At 41.0% G+C, this 15,238-nt stretch overlaps 1 protein-coding gene across 2 annotated transcripts in view; it reads right to left on the minus strand.

Moving 5' to 3' along the window:
- Positions 1–15,238, minus strand: part of LOC137373851 (inactive ubiquitin carboxyl-terminal hydrolase 53-like) — a 116,374-nt gene that overhangs the window by 46,682 nt on the left and 54,454 nt on the right. The window contains exons 10-12 of one of the 2 annotated variants that reach the window (XM_068039312.1): positions 14,634–14,804; positions 11,629–11,775; positions 8,054–8,747 (exon numbers count right to left, since the gene is read on the minus strand). In XM_068039312.1, the coding sequence (XP_067895413.1) occupies positions 8,054–8,747; positions 11,629–11,775; positions 14,634–14,804 (1,012 nt within the window). The remainder of the gene's footprint in view (positions 1–8,053; positions 8,748–11,628; positions 11,776–14,633; positions 14,805–15,238) is intronic. The other variant, XM_068039323.1, reaches the window with a different exon arrangement.

Below are 15,238 nucleotides of genomic sequence, written 5' to 3' on the forward strand. Positions count from 1 at the left end.
GCACCAGGCGTATCCAAAAATGAGGTGTCAACCTGGTGAAGCTACAACACAGGACTACATGCATGACAAACAGCGGAAGCAGCATTCAATAGACAGGGCTAAGAGATCCCACGACCAACGGATCAGATCTAAGCTCTGCAGACCTGCCACATCCAGTCGTGAATAGTGGTGAATAATTAAATTGACAAAAGGAGGAGACTCCACAAATATCCCCATCCACAACAATGTGCGAGCCCAGCACATCAGTGCAAAAGATAAGGCTGAAGCATTTGCATCCATCTTTAGCCAGAAGTGCCAAGCAGATAATCCATCTCAGCCACCTCCTGAAGTCCCCAGCATCACAGATGCCAGTCTTCAGCCAATTCGATTCACTCCACACGATATCAAGAAACCACTGAAGGCACTAGATACTGCAAAGACCATGGGCCCCGACAACATTCTGACAATAGTATTGAAGACCTGTGCTCCAGAAATAGCCCCGCCCCAAGCCAAGCTCTTCCAGCACAGCTACAACACTGGCATCTACAAGGCAATGTGGAAAATTGACCAGGTATGTCCTGTACACAAAAAAAAAAGGACAAATCCAACCACACTATCAGTCTACTCCGATCACCAGCAAAGTGATGGAAGGGATCGTCGACAGTGCTATCAAGCAGCACTTGCACAGCAATAACCTGCTCACTGAAGCTCAGTTTGGGTTCCGCCAGGGCCACTTAGCTGCTGACCTCATTACAGCCTTGGTCTAAATATGGACCAAAGAGCTGAATTCCAGAGGTGAGATGAGAGTGACTGCCCTTGACATCAAGGCAGCATTCGACCGAATATGGCATCAAGGAATCCTAGCAAAACTGGAGTCAATGGAAATCAGGGGGAAACTCTCCGTTGGTTGAACTCATACCTAGCACAAGGGAAGATGGTGTGGTTGTTGGAGGTCAATCAACTCAGTCCCAGGACATCACTGCAGGAGTTCCTCAGAGTAGTGTCCCCTTGATGTTCAATGGCATTAACATCGCTGAATCCCCCACTCTCAACATCCTGGCAGGGTCACCATTGACCAGAAATTGATCAATGCTGTAGCTACAAGAGCAGGTCAGAGGCTGGGAATTCTGCAGTGGGAATTCTCCCCAGTGCTTGTTCAACATCTACAAGGCACAAGTCAGGAGTGTGATGGAATGCTATGAAATGGCCTGGATGAGTGTTGCTCCAACACCATCCAAGACGAAGCAGCTGCTTGATTGGCACCCCATCCACCACTTTCAACATTCAATCCCTTCACCACCAATGCACAGTGGCAGCAGTGTGCACCATCTACAAGATGCACTGCAGCAACTCACCAAGGCTCCTCCCAATCCAAAACCTCTACTACCTAGAAGGACAACAGCAGCAGATGCATGTGAACACCATCACATGCAAGTTCCCCTCCAAGCCACACACCATCCTGACTTGGAACTAGATCACCATTAATCACAACAGTAATTTATTCTAAGAGTCTTATTTCATCTCTCTTTCAATTGTAGCTGGGTGAAAATCCTGAAACTCCCTTCCTAACAGCTCGTTGGGTGCACCTCCACCCCAAGGACTGCAGCAGCTCACCACCACCTTCTCAAGGACAATTAGGGATGGGCAACAAATGCTGGCCTAGCCAGCGACACCCACCCCCCACAATTTTTTTTAAAAAAGGCTAGTGGGATTAAGTCTAAGCAAGAAAGGGTGCAGTTACAATGAAGAGAATAGTGAAGGCAAACATGAGGGAAATGGAGAAATAATATTGGAGGGGTGAATCTTAGGACATTTAACAACAGATTGTTTAAAAATGCACAAAACAAAGTAGGGCTAGAAGAGTAGCAATTTAAGAAAAGAGCAGGCCTAAGAAAAACACGGAGTAAAAAAATAATTCAGGGTGGGAACAAGATTTAAGGAAAAAAAGACTGATAGAAGTCAAAGGCAACAGAGAGCTGTACTCAAGAGAAATACTGGGGAGCAGTAGTTACGTTTCATAACTTTTTGACCTTTTTTCCACAAAAAGGAAAAAAATTACTTTAAATGCATTTTAGAAGTATAGTATTAATCCAATTAACAAAAACATTAGGTGTAAAACAGTAAGTAGTTAAGATGCTCATGATTTAGCCTTGAAATAAAGCAGAACATCTAACATACTAACTAAAAACAGAAAGTGCTGGAAATATTCAGGTCAGGCAGCATGTGACATTTCAGACCTGAAACGTTAACTCTGCTTCTCTCTTCACAGATGCTGCCCGTCCTGCTGAGTATTTCCAGCACTTGGTTTCTTTTTCAGATTTCCAGCATCTACAGTATTTTGCTTTTATACGAACATACGAATTAGAATCAGGAGTAGGTCATTCGAGCCTGCTTCATCATTCAACAAGATCCTGGCTGATCTGATTGTAACCTCAACGCCACATCCCCACCTCCCCCCGATAATCTCTCATTCCCTTATATAGAATCTATCTACCTCTGCCTTATATTCAAAGGCTCTGCTTCCACTGTCTTTTGAGGAAGACTCACGACCCTCAGAAAAAATTTCTCCACATCTCTGTCTTAACTGGGCGACCCCTTATTTTTAAACAGTGACTCCCTAGTTCTAGATTCTCACATCCACCTTGTCAAGACCCCACAAGATCTTGTATATTTCGATCAAGTTGCCCTACTCTTCTAAACGCCAGCGGATACAAGCCAAGCCCGTCCTCATTCCAGGAGGTGGTCGAATAAACCGTCTCTGAACTGCTTCCATCGCATTTACATCCTTCCTCAAATAAGGAGATTAATACTGTACACAGTACTCCAGATTTAGTTTCACCAATGCCCTGTATAACTGAAGCATATCCTCCCTACTTGTGTATTCAAATCCCCTCGCAATAAGTAACATTCTATTAGCTTTCCTAATTACTTACTGCACCTGCATACTTACCTTGTGATTCATGCACTAGGATACCCAGATCCCTCTGCATCCTCTCACCATTTAGATCATATGCTTTTTTATTCTTTCTGCCAAAATGGACAATTTCACATTTTCCCACATTATACTCCATTTGCCAGATCTCTGCCCACTCACTTAACCTATCCCTTTGTTGTCTCCTTATGTCCTCTTCACAACTTACTTTCCCACATATCTTTGCGTCATCAGCAAATTTAGCAACCATACCTTTGGTCTCTTCATCCAAGTCATTGATACAAATTGTAAAAAGTTGAGGCCCCTGCACTGATCCCTGTGGCACACCACTCATTACATCTTGCCAACCAAAAAATGACCCATTTATGCCTACTGTTTCCTGTTAGCTAGCCAATCCCCTATTCCTCCCAATAAGTTAACCCCTACACCATGTGCTTTTATTTTCTGCAGTGACCTTTGATGTGGCACCTTATCAAATATCTTCTGGAAATCTAAGTGCAGTACATGCATCGGTTCCCCTTTATCCACAGCAGGTTACTTCTTCAAAGAACACCAATAAATTGGTTAAACATGATTTCCCTTTCACAAAACCATGTTGACTTTGTCTGATTACCTTGATCTTTTCTAAGTGCCCTGCTATAACGTTTGTAATAATAGCTTCTAACATTTTCCCTATGACAGATATTAAGCTAACTGGCCTGAAATTTCCAGCTTTTTGTCTCCCTCCCTTTTTGAATAAAAGAGTTACATTCCATATTTTCCAATCTAATGAAAACTAAAACCAACCCATCACCTATCTCACTAGCCACTTCCTTTAAGACCCTAGGATGAAGTCCATCAAGACCCAGGGACTTGTCAGCCCGCAGCTCCAACACTTTGCTCAGTACCACTTCTCTGGTGATTGTAATTTTCTTGACTTCCTCCCTCCCATTTCCTGATTTACAGCAATTCTGGGATGTTACTTGCATCCTCAATAGTGAAGACCGATGCAAAATACCTGTTCAATTCATCTGCCATCTCCTTATTTTCCCCTTATTAATTCCCCAGACTCACTTTCTATAGGACCAACGCCCACTTTGTTAACACTTTTTTTTTTAAAACATCTGTAGACACTTACTATCTGTCTTTATATTTCTAGCTAACTTTCTCTCGAACTCTAATTTTTCCCTCCTTATTTATCTTTTAGTCATTCTTTGCTGTTTTTTATATTCTGTCCAATCTTCTGAGCTGCCATCCATTTCTGTGCAATTATATGCTTTTTCTTTAAGTTTAATACTATCTTTAACATTTTAAGTTAACCGCAGATTAACTCTCCCTTGGAATTTTTCTCTCTTGTTGGAATGTATCTATTCTGTGGGCTGAATTTTACCAGCCACTCAATGCCGAATGCCGTGGGTCATTGGGGGGGGGCGGTAAAATTCTGCAGGGAGAGGCCTGCCTTGACCCCCGACACATTACCGGTGGTGGGGGGACTTCAGTGCGGCCCCCTGTTGCTTGACAGTGAGGCCTTCATCTAAGTATTTAAATTAAGAAAATTAGATGCAAATGAACTTACCTGCTGGCGGCAGCTGTCCCACACTGATTTGACAGCCGCTAAATGCAATTCGGGTGCCTTCGAAACTCCGTGTGGAGTTCCGAGGTGAGAAGCTAGTGGGGGGAGGGGAGGAGTAAAATTTGCAGGGCGGGAGGGCGGGGAAACAATTTTTATGTGGGGCAAATGTGACAAGGTTGGGGGGGGGGGGTGGAAGAGAGGAGTTCTGGTCGGGAATAAAATAAGCTGTGTTAACATATGGCAATGCAAAGATCATTGGGGGCATTGGGAAAGGGCCTCCATCTCCTAAGTAATTATTTAATAAAAATTAACTAACACATCTTTAAAAATTTAAATCTTTAAGGGCTTGAAGCCTGCTTAAACCCATGACAATTCTAACTTTTTCCAGTTCTAATGAAACATTAACTCAGTTTCTCTTTTCACAGATGATGCCAGACCTGCTTAGTTTTTCCAGCATTGTGTGTCTATTTCATATATTCTAGTTATGAACACTGGACTTTGTAATATGGTTATTTTTTTTTAAACTGTGGTCTTTAATGTGTAAAATGGACATTGGACGAAATATGAGACCTCATACAAAATCTGCCCAGAGACAAAGTCAGAATTCTTGGCTACCCCAAGAATGAAGAATCCAAATCAAAGACCCTTTTGAAATCAGTGTGCAATATTGTAATACCTGAAAGACAATGAGTTTTGCTCTCCCAGACTGTAAACAGGGAGCTGGGGTTCCAAAATGCAGATTAGAGTTGTAATATTTACACCTGGAAACAAAGGAAGGCCCAGGTGGTTCTGCTATGGTCAGACTTATGGTCTCTTAAAATTATCAAATGCAAACGATTATTAACTTTTGATCTGGATAAATTTGAGAAGCTTTCCTAGGTTTGGGGGCCGCTGAAAGGAAGAAATGAAGACCAGCAGTCAGCAGTGCAGCCTAAAGACAGACTGACCAGTGGGCTGGTTCTAGGGAAACTGCTGCTCTCTGATCGCAGCCACAGCAAAAAGCTGCTAAGATTTGAACCCTGGTTGAATGCTCGAGGTTTGTGGAGGAGAAAAGACCAATTGGGTCACCAGAGATTGCCTTATTTATGCAAGTCCAGTCGAATGCGTTCAGAAGTGAGTGAAGAGGACGTTGGCTTTGAGAAGGACACTGGGAGATTCAACCCACTGCATCTGGGAGGAGCTTGGGACATTTAACTGCAAGGATCCCTTTTTGCTGAGAACAGTATATAAATGTGGTTTAGGGTTTTCGAGTGTGTTAATAAGTTAATGTGAAATACCTTTCTCTGTAATTTAGTCCATCAGCTGCTTAAGTACAGTTTAATGTTGATTTTTAGTTTAGTTGTTACAGTAAAAGTCTTAAGATGTGAAATCTTGTGATTCTTTAATCAGTCACTGGGAAGTTCATATCTCTTGTATTAAAGTTCATGGCCTCTACTGAGGTCGTAACACCATCTTCATGTTTATACTTTCATTCTAAATCTTTATAACATTAGGAAACTGCTTATGTGAACCTGTCATATTCCAGCTCCTCCACTGGCAGGAGGGTGTACTTGCAACATGACAAGTTTACATAGGCAGTTTTGTTTGTAAATGTGGACATAATCTATAACTGGAAAAGCTAACAGGAAGTGCATGCAGACAATTTCTTTTAAAATATATTTGTGGTTGATCTCCTGTGGAGTTACATATGGGGAGGCAAGATGTGGCCTGCAGATCAAGCTGGGAGCAGAGCATCGGGAGTAAGTGGACAAGGGCCAAGGAAGAACTGCAACGTAAAGGTCAAAATGAGGTCAAATAGAATATGAAGATAAAAGCGGGGAAAAGGTAGAGCAGCTTGGAGAGTGAGATAGAATGGGGTTGGAGGAAACAGAGTAAGGTAAGGTTAGAATTTGGAGTCAATACAGCATGGTAGCAAGGGGAAAACAGAGCAGCATTGGGTGTGGGGTAGGTGGTGTTGGTGGGGGTGGCAGGGGGCAGGAAAAGAGAATGTAAAGCCAGATTAGAAGCAGAGAGAGGCAAAAAGTTTGAGTTAGAACACAAATTGAGGCTATTGGGGGTCGGGGGCATGTGGGGATGGAAGAGAAAGGCATAGTTAGAGGCAGAGGCCAGAGCAGAAGCCCGGATGAGACAGTTGATGGCAGATGGTGGATGTCAAAGTGGAGCCGGAGCCGGATCCAGTTACAGTGCTACAACTAGTGGCCCAAGAATGGCAAAGTCTGGAGGATGAGGGAAGGCAGAGGGCAAATGAGCAAGAGGAAAAGAACAGGGATAAGAGAGGAGGACTGGGAGTCAAGGGAAGAGGTGGATTGAGAGGATAGTAAGGAGAGAGGAAGGATGAGCAGGACAGGAGAGAATGGGCAATTGGGACCACATGCCTTCCCATGGTGCTCGATCATTATTGGCTTAAATGAATAAAGAACATTGATAAAATGCATAGAAACAAAAACTACAAACGTAAAATATTAACTTGAAAAGCAACCACCCAAGGAGACAAACTGTTCCAAAAAATAGTTGAATTGCCACACATTCCTCCACATACATCAAAAATTGCACAATCAGCATGTCATATTTGCACTGCAGAATCCTGTTCATAAAGGATGAAGTTTGGCACAAAAAATGTGGCAAAACTGTGGCAATAGTTGTATGCTGACAACTACAGTACAGTTGTGCAGACAGGGAGGGCTGAATTTTATTCTCCCACTGTTGGGAGCGGCAGGGGGCGTAAAAAAATGGTGGCCCACGCGGCGGCTCAGCCCCCCACCCCTCAATCACATGGCAAGGACGGGCTCTGCGACGACAGCAACGGCATCAGCTGCCTCTGCGCAGATGCTGGCACATTTTTAAAGGTCTGCCAAACCTGCACAGTTGAAGCCCGTATTCCCTCTCCAATACAAAAAAAATGGTCCCCTTTTCTAAAACAGTTGCATTAGTATCTGAACTTCCATCCCGCCATCTCCCCACCCCCCCCCCAAACAACTGCTCAAAGTGCAGAGGTCACCCCTTACCCCCTCTTCCTACACTAGAAATACAGAGCTAACCCCCTACCTTCCCCCCCCCCCCCCCCCCAACCAACTTCACTAAAACACCTAAGCTCCCCCCTTTCCCACCTCGGTGGCATCAGCTTTTCCTGAATGGGAAAGTGAAGGCACTGTTGCACAGAAGACGGATAGCCAGTAAGATCGCTGTGAAAGGTATTAAAATGTATGCTTATCCTTTATTTAAATATTTAAAGTTGGATCCTGTCATTAAGTGGCAGGGGGCCGCCACCGGGAAGATCAGGTCTGGCAATCCTGGCATTAGGCTCCGTGGGAGGACGCTGCCGATGCGATCATCTGCACCCTGCACCATCGCCACCCCCCCACCCTCACCACCATCCCCAGCAAAGAGCCCGACATCGGGAGTTCAACAAAATGCATCCCAAAGTGTGCACAGATGCAAAATTTTCCTTAATGCATTACAGATGGCTAGAGATATTGAAATATAAAGAAATAGCTTAGAACGCAAAAAACACAATTTTACTACTCGAGTTATAGCACATAATATCAACTGACGACACTAGGCCAGTCAGAAAATAAAAGCAAAAGAGTTACCTATTGGAAAGTGCATCTTGGATATTCTTTAAACGCTTTCCATTGAATGCTTCCATACTCAAAGTTTCATGACTAGTTGAGTCATTGCTGAGTCGGTCACTGCTCTCATACCCAGATTCAATTCTCTGCACTTGGCAGCTTGCATTATGGACTTTTAAGTTTTCAGTGACATTGTTTCTTCCTTTTTCTAGATTTGCTTTTCCATCGACTTCCAAAGAACAACTTGCACTTCCTTGTTTGAGTTCATCTTCATATATAGTCATTAATTCTTTGTGCTTTCGGTGTTCTCTCAATAAATCAGTAGTGTTCTGTCCTCTGCTATGTTGGTCAGCAGAGTTTGATTTGTGTTTCGGACTGCTTTGCCTTCTGTTACCTTCCTCAAAAATACTGTCCACATTCAGTGTTTCCCGCGAGGGTTTCCAAACCTTACCCTTACTCCTACTCCTACCACTGCCTTTGTCCCTCGAATCTTGACTGCTATCAGTGTCATATCCAGTGAAGCTACTGCTTTTGTTCTTATGGTGTAACCCATCAGATGCATAAAAGAATTTGTTTGACGTTGCCTTAGGATGTGAGGTAGTTCTACCTTCACTTGAAGGTCCTTTTCCTTGAGTATTGTATACATGTTGATCCCAGAAAAGTTTCAGACCATTTCCATGAGGTGGTGTTTCAGATTTTGAAGGGGACCTGTCCTCTGAAGAAAATGTTATCATAATGTGAGCAAAGAACAGATTAAGAATAGTGCCAATTAGTCTAAGAGTACACCAGCACCATACATGTAGAATTGCACATAGAAAACAGTGACATGACACTGCTACAAGATATATTTAAAAATATTACTTACCATATGCCTTTCTACCTTGCTCTTTGAGTAAAGTTCAATCCCCCATTAAAGCTGCTTTGCCTTTGCTACATGTTCATCGAATCTCTGCATTTATACAATCTACCACTTTACAGCTGCTATCAGGGAGTCTAATTGAACTCCTAATACAGTCTTAAATACTTTTCCATTTCTTAATTCTACCTATTGCCTTCCAGAAGGAATTTGATAAAGTCCTTCATAAGAGACAAATTAGTAACCTGGTTAGGAAATTGGCTGAGTGGTAGAAGACAGTAGATATAATGGGCAGGTACTCTGATTGGCAGCATGCAACTAGTGCAAGGATGTGCTCGGGCCTCAACAAATCACCATCTTTATTAACAACTTAGATGATGGAATAAAATATTTTCAACATATTAAGGGGAACAGATAGGATAAAGAGAGAAAAACTATCTTTGCTGGTTGGGGAGTCCAGGGCTAGGGGCCATAGTCTGAAATTAGGAAACACTTCGACACACAAAGGGTCACAGAAGTTTGGAACACTCTTTCACAAAACGGCAATTGATGCTAGGTAAATTGTTAATTTTAAAAACAGAGATTGAAGGGATTTTGTTAACTGAAGATATCAAGGGATATGGGGCAAAGGCAGTCTACTCCTGTTTCAATATTCAAAGTACAAACAGTAATTTCCATCTCAGCAGGCAAAATCACACTTCATACAAGTAACTTCCCTCAGTTCAGCTGATTCTCCGCCTCACGAACCCAAACAGAACATTTTAAAACTATCTTGAACTGTTGCCAGTCCTGCTCCATAATATGAGACATGACATGAGATAGGACTAACCAAAATACAACTTTTTTCATTGTGTTCTAAGCCCAGTAAGTGGATGCTCTGTAGGAGATAAACCAAACTGGGAGATGGGGGACATGAGATACACTCCAGTCAGTAGCTATTAATAATCAATCAACCAGAAAGTCTCCAGATTCAGAAGCAAGGTACAGTAGGAGGATCGGCTCATCACCAGGATATTAAATCGCCATAGTTTGTTGGATCAAGGGCGGCACAGTGGCGCAGTGGTTAGCACCGCAGCCTCACAGCTCCAGAGACCCGGGTTCGATTCCGGGTACTGCCTGTGTGGAGTTTGCAAGTTCTCCCTGTGTCTGCGTGGGTTTTCTCCGGGTGCTCCAGTTTCCTCCCACAAGCCAAAAGACTTGCAGGTTGATAGGTAAATTGGCCATTATAAATTGTCACTAGTATAGGTAGATGGTAGGGAAATATAGGGACAGGTGGGGATGTTTGGTAGGAATATGGGATTAGTGTAGGATTAGTATAAATGGGTGGTTGATGGTCGGCACAGACTCGGTGGGCCGAAGGGCCTGTTTCAGTGCTGTATCTCTAATCTAATCTAAGATATTATTTGTACAGGTTTAGCTCTGTCTGCTGGTACATTTAAATGATCTGAGAAATATAGGGAAATGCCTCTTTAAATGTGCGTGTGTTGGATAAAGAGAGACAACCTTTACACTAACATGGATCCTGTTCTTGAACTTCATTTGCTCATTGCCTTAAACATTTCCAATGGAGATGGAAGTAGCATAATTTAATTCACAAAAAATATTCCTGATAATATTAATATTTATCTATTCAGTTATAAATAGATAAGGAAAGGTGATCCACAAATTTCTAGATCCCTCTGTTTTATCAGGGATCACTGTACTAATTTTTCGTTACCTTGGAGAGTTGTGAGAATTTCCATTTATTTCATTCCCTGTTGTTTCCAATGAAAGTACACTCTTCCTGTACTGGCCTACATTGAGGGGCAACACCTATGCATTATTAGAATTCATTCTGTACTTAAGCAAATTCTTAGTTATATTTGAAGCACTGTCAGTACACCCAGTTTGAAACTGCAGTACCAACACAACTATGTTTTTAATTAGGCACAGATAATGATTCCTTCATCCTACTGACAATTAATTGCCTTAGCCTGACACTCCAAAGCAATTATAACAAACAGATACCCCATCTGAGTAGAATATCACTTTGATGCTTTGTTTTGTGCATGCAATATTCAATGATACAGTTCAAAAATACTATGGTATGAATACAGAAGTGTTGCCTTGATTAGCACACAAATGAAAATGTCAAAAATGCATGTGGAGGGAAAAGTGTAATGTGTTTATGTGCAAAAGCAGCTTTTTATTGCATATTGAGATCCATGAGCATTCCAATTAATAAGTTTTTTTGAGAATATCTGTTTTATTTGCCATATATACTTACAAATAAATCCCCTAGTGCATACTCCCAAACTATCAGAAAACACGACACAGTGAAACAGAGGTACTTCTATACTAATTCCAAACCTAAGTCTGTTGTGGCAACTGCTCTACATAGGTACAAACTCTCCAGGCTCTAGTTAATTCAAAATCTCGAGTAGCCCAAATCAATCATCCACTACCTTAAATATATCTTCACAGAATAACGAGAATAGTTCACCGTATTTCATTGAAGCACACAGTCGGTAAAAATGAACATAATTTGGATTGGGGTTTCCAATGATAGCCAAAGAGAACAGAAGCATTGGTTGAATTTAGAATCAGAAGGCAGCAGGAAAATATTTTAATTTATTCTTCCTTCTAAACTTGGATAACAGCAAGAAAGCTTTCAGAAACAATATCAGTACATTTCAAGTTTAATTGTACACAGAATCACAGCTTTGATTTCCACAGTTAAAAAACTCAAAAAAGCACTAACCTTTTTGTCTGCCACAATCAACTCTTATTGGTTTATCATTATCTATTTTCTGGGAATGTGAAGAGTTTCTTGCATTGTGTAGCTTTGGAGCACGCTCTTTTGAACGGTCTCGCAGGCGAGAAGGATTTTCATCAGGAAACACTTTAACTGTAAAAACAAAGAACAAGGAGTTATGATGAATCTGTATAGAAAATAGTGGTTTGGCTTCAACTGGAGTATTGTGCCTAGTTCTGGGCATCACACTTTAGGAAGGATGTTAAGGCATTAGAGAGGGTGCAGAAAAGATCACGAGAATGATTCCAGGGATGAGGGACTTCAGTTATGTGGATACGTTGGAGAAGCTGGGCTTGTGCTCCTTGGAGAAGGGAAGATGAAGGCGATTTGAACGAGATGTTTAAAATCATGAGGGGTCTGGATAGAGTAAATAGGGAGAAACTGTTCCCATTGGCTGAAGGATTCAGAACCAGGAGAACACCGATTTAAGGTGACTGGCAAAAGAACCAGAGGCGACATGAGGAATATCGTTTTTACACAGCAAGTTGTTAGGATCTGGAATATTCTGCCTGAAAGTGTGCTGGACGCAAATTCAATCGAGGACTTCAAAAGAGAATTGGATAATTATCTGTAGAGAAAAAATGTGAAAGACTATGGGGAAAAGGCTGAGGAATAGAACTAGGTGAATTGCTCTTGCAGAGCACCAGCACCGACACAACAGGCTGAACGGCCTCCTTCTGTGCTGCTTTATGATTTTATGAGAAGGAAAAGAAACCACAGAACTCTTCCCTACATCCAAAAATATTGTCGTTGGACTTCCAGTTGCTTTTTGTCACATGTTTAAAGGGCATAAAAATATACTTATGTGAAACAAAGATTTTGTTCATGAACTTTCGTGGGTTCATAACGTCCTAAATTGTTTGCCAGCAGGCAACATATTTGGAAATTTTTAATCAGTTGCTGCACATATAATGTAAAGCTCTGAGCTTGGTACTATTATTTTTGAGCTGAGAAGTTGGCAGCGAGTAGGAAGCAAACCAAGTAGGGTTCATCATGTCCAAGGGAAATAGCAAGCGTTAACTAATAAATACAAGACACACACAATTTGTTTGCAATTACTTCAGTTCGCTAACTGTATTGTCGATGTAAACCTGACTCCACAGAAAGCTAAAAGTTTGAAATTAAAAAACATACTTTGTGAGAAAATCAGGTCCATAAAACAGAAGTTATTGGGCCCTCTATTTTCTATTCTACCCATTCTACCTAAATGATCTCCTCTCACTTTGCATATCATTGATTTGGACATGGGGTGAGAGGAAGTATTGTTCAAATATATAGATAATACTAAAATAGGAAGGCATAGTAAATATTTAAGAACCAAAAGGAAGCTGAAAAGTGTTTTAAGTGGTTGAATGGGCAAAAATTGGCAGATCAAATTCAGTATCAGAAAATATGGGGTAGTAAATTTTGATAAAACAAAGTAGTAATTATAATTTGAATGGAGGAAAGATGGGTAAGCAGAGTTTTGGGGCTCAGATTCACAAGACACAAGCACTTCTTAAAAAAGCTAACTGAATACTGGGCTTTATGGCAAAATGTATAGAATATCAAAGTTGAGACATCGTGAATCTATATAAAACCTTAGTAAGACCATAGTTGGAATACTGTGTGCAGTTTTAGGCTCCACACTCTCGGAAAGATATTGGAGCAAGAAAGAAAGTACAGTGTAGATTTACTAGATACCGCTTAATATGAAGAAATATATGTAAAAAATATACTTGGGGCTGCTTTCACTAGAAGAGAGATAATTAAAGGGTAATTTGATACAAGTGTTTAAAATTATGAAAGGATGGGACAAAATAATGTAAAACAGACTGTTGCCAGTGCTTCAGGGGTCTAGTATGAGTGGACAAAGATGCAAGATTAAATACAAGAGAGTTCGGACAGAGAGCAGGAAAAGCTTTTTTATTTTACAAGAGGTTTGAGAGACTGGAATGTACTATCAAAGTTAGTGACTGAAGTAGTAATTATGTTAACATTTAACAACAGGTCAGATAAGTGGTTGAAGAGGGAATAAAGGGTCACAGGAACATAGGCTAATGAAATCTGGAATTTAGTTTATAGAAGATAAACACCAACATAAGACTGGTTGCGTCCAAGGGCTTTTTGCTCTGTTGTAATTATGTAAATTCAATATCATTGTTTTCTGGCGTTGAGTAGAATTAATTAATATTTTCTCTTTCCCCATGATAAACAAGTAACTTTATATCAAGAATTTGATAGCACAAAATTGCTTGCCAAAATTAAGGAAACATCATGCAACTCTTTGAAATTGAGCTGACAAATTAGTGTAAGCTTGCAAGGTTTCTAATTCAGAAATAAATCAAGTTTGAGTACAGATATCTCATAGAATTTCAATAATGTTCAAGTTAATGGGATGGGAAACTACCAGCACTTAGAGAGCTGGCAATATATCTATTGCTAAACATACAAATACAGACACTATGTTTTAACAGTGGCAGCTAGCATACTGTATAAGGGCACTAATTTCATCAATTGAGTCCAGTATAGCAAACAACTGTGAAAGTGTAAAATGCATGGAGATTACTAAACTCCAAATCAATACAGATTAAAAGATTATCTAGTATACCGCTAGTGCCTGTTGACTACTAGTCACCGGCCACTAGACAAATCACAGCCACTTACTGCCTATTAGTCACACCTGGGCAGTTTAAAAGTCAGATGAAACACATAAATGTTGAATGACAGCTGTAACTATAAACTGCTAAGCAACATTTAAGGCTAAAAATGGTAAACTGTTTAAAAACGTACAACTTCCCTGAAGAAAAGCCACCAGTTTAGCAAACAGGCTCATGCTGTAGAATTTGGTGGGAATGCTGAAAAAAAGTTGGCTTTTAGGTGCTGCAGAACTCTAGCAGCCCTGCCTATTACCATTAATATAGTATCCAAGTCTTAAAATGAACAGTGCCACAAGGTGGTCAATTACTTACTTAGTCCTCGGCCTCTACTATCCTGAATATAACCTCTCTGGAAACCTTCTTTAGCATTAGATGGCTGTTTTGGAGGCACTTTTGGTCCACTGGCTTTTGATGAATGCCCTTCAGTTCCATTTTCCCTCTCGCAGTCAGCCATTCTGGCAGCAGAAATTTGCATCTCTTTTTCTGTTATAGAAAATATGCAGAGATGATTTAGATGTGCAAGAATTAAGCCACCCATCACGCAAGACACAAACACTTCACAGAAAAACAGCCCTGCTGATACTGCTTGGTGGCATTTCTAAGCATACTGGTTAGTATAAATGAAGATTTACTCGAAAAAACAGGATTGATTTCAACTTTTGGGCAACCAGCTGGCAAATTGCACAGGCTCAGATCAAAAGGCCCCGCTTGCTATTTATTTAGGTGTTAAAAGGCTAATTTTCATATTAAAAATGGACCAATCATCTGAAATAGGCAGGCATTTTGGACGTCTGATGGTAGACACCTTTCAAGATGGAGCCAGCTATTGCCAGTGTTATAAAAGCAAGATACTGCAGATGCTGGAAATCAAATAAAAACAAAGTGTTGGAAATACTCAGGTCAGGCAGCATCTGGGG

This window comes from Heterodontus francisci, chromosome 1 (assembly GCF_036365525.1).
Source record: "Heterodontus francisci isolate sHetFra1 chromosome 1, sHetFra1.hap1, whole genome shotgun sequence".
Classification (NCBI taxonomy): Eukaryota; Metazoa; Chordata; class Chondrichthyes; order Heterodontiformes; family Heterodontidae; genus Heterodontus; species Heterodontus francisci.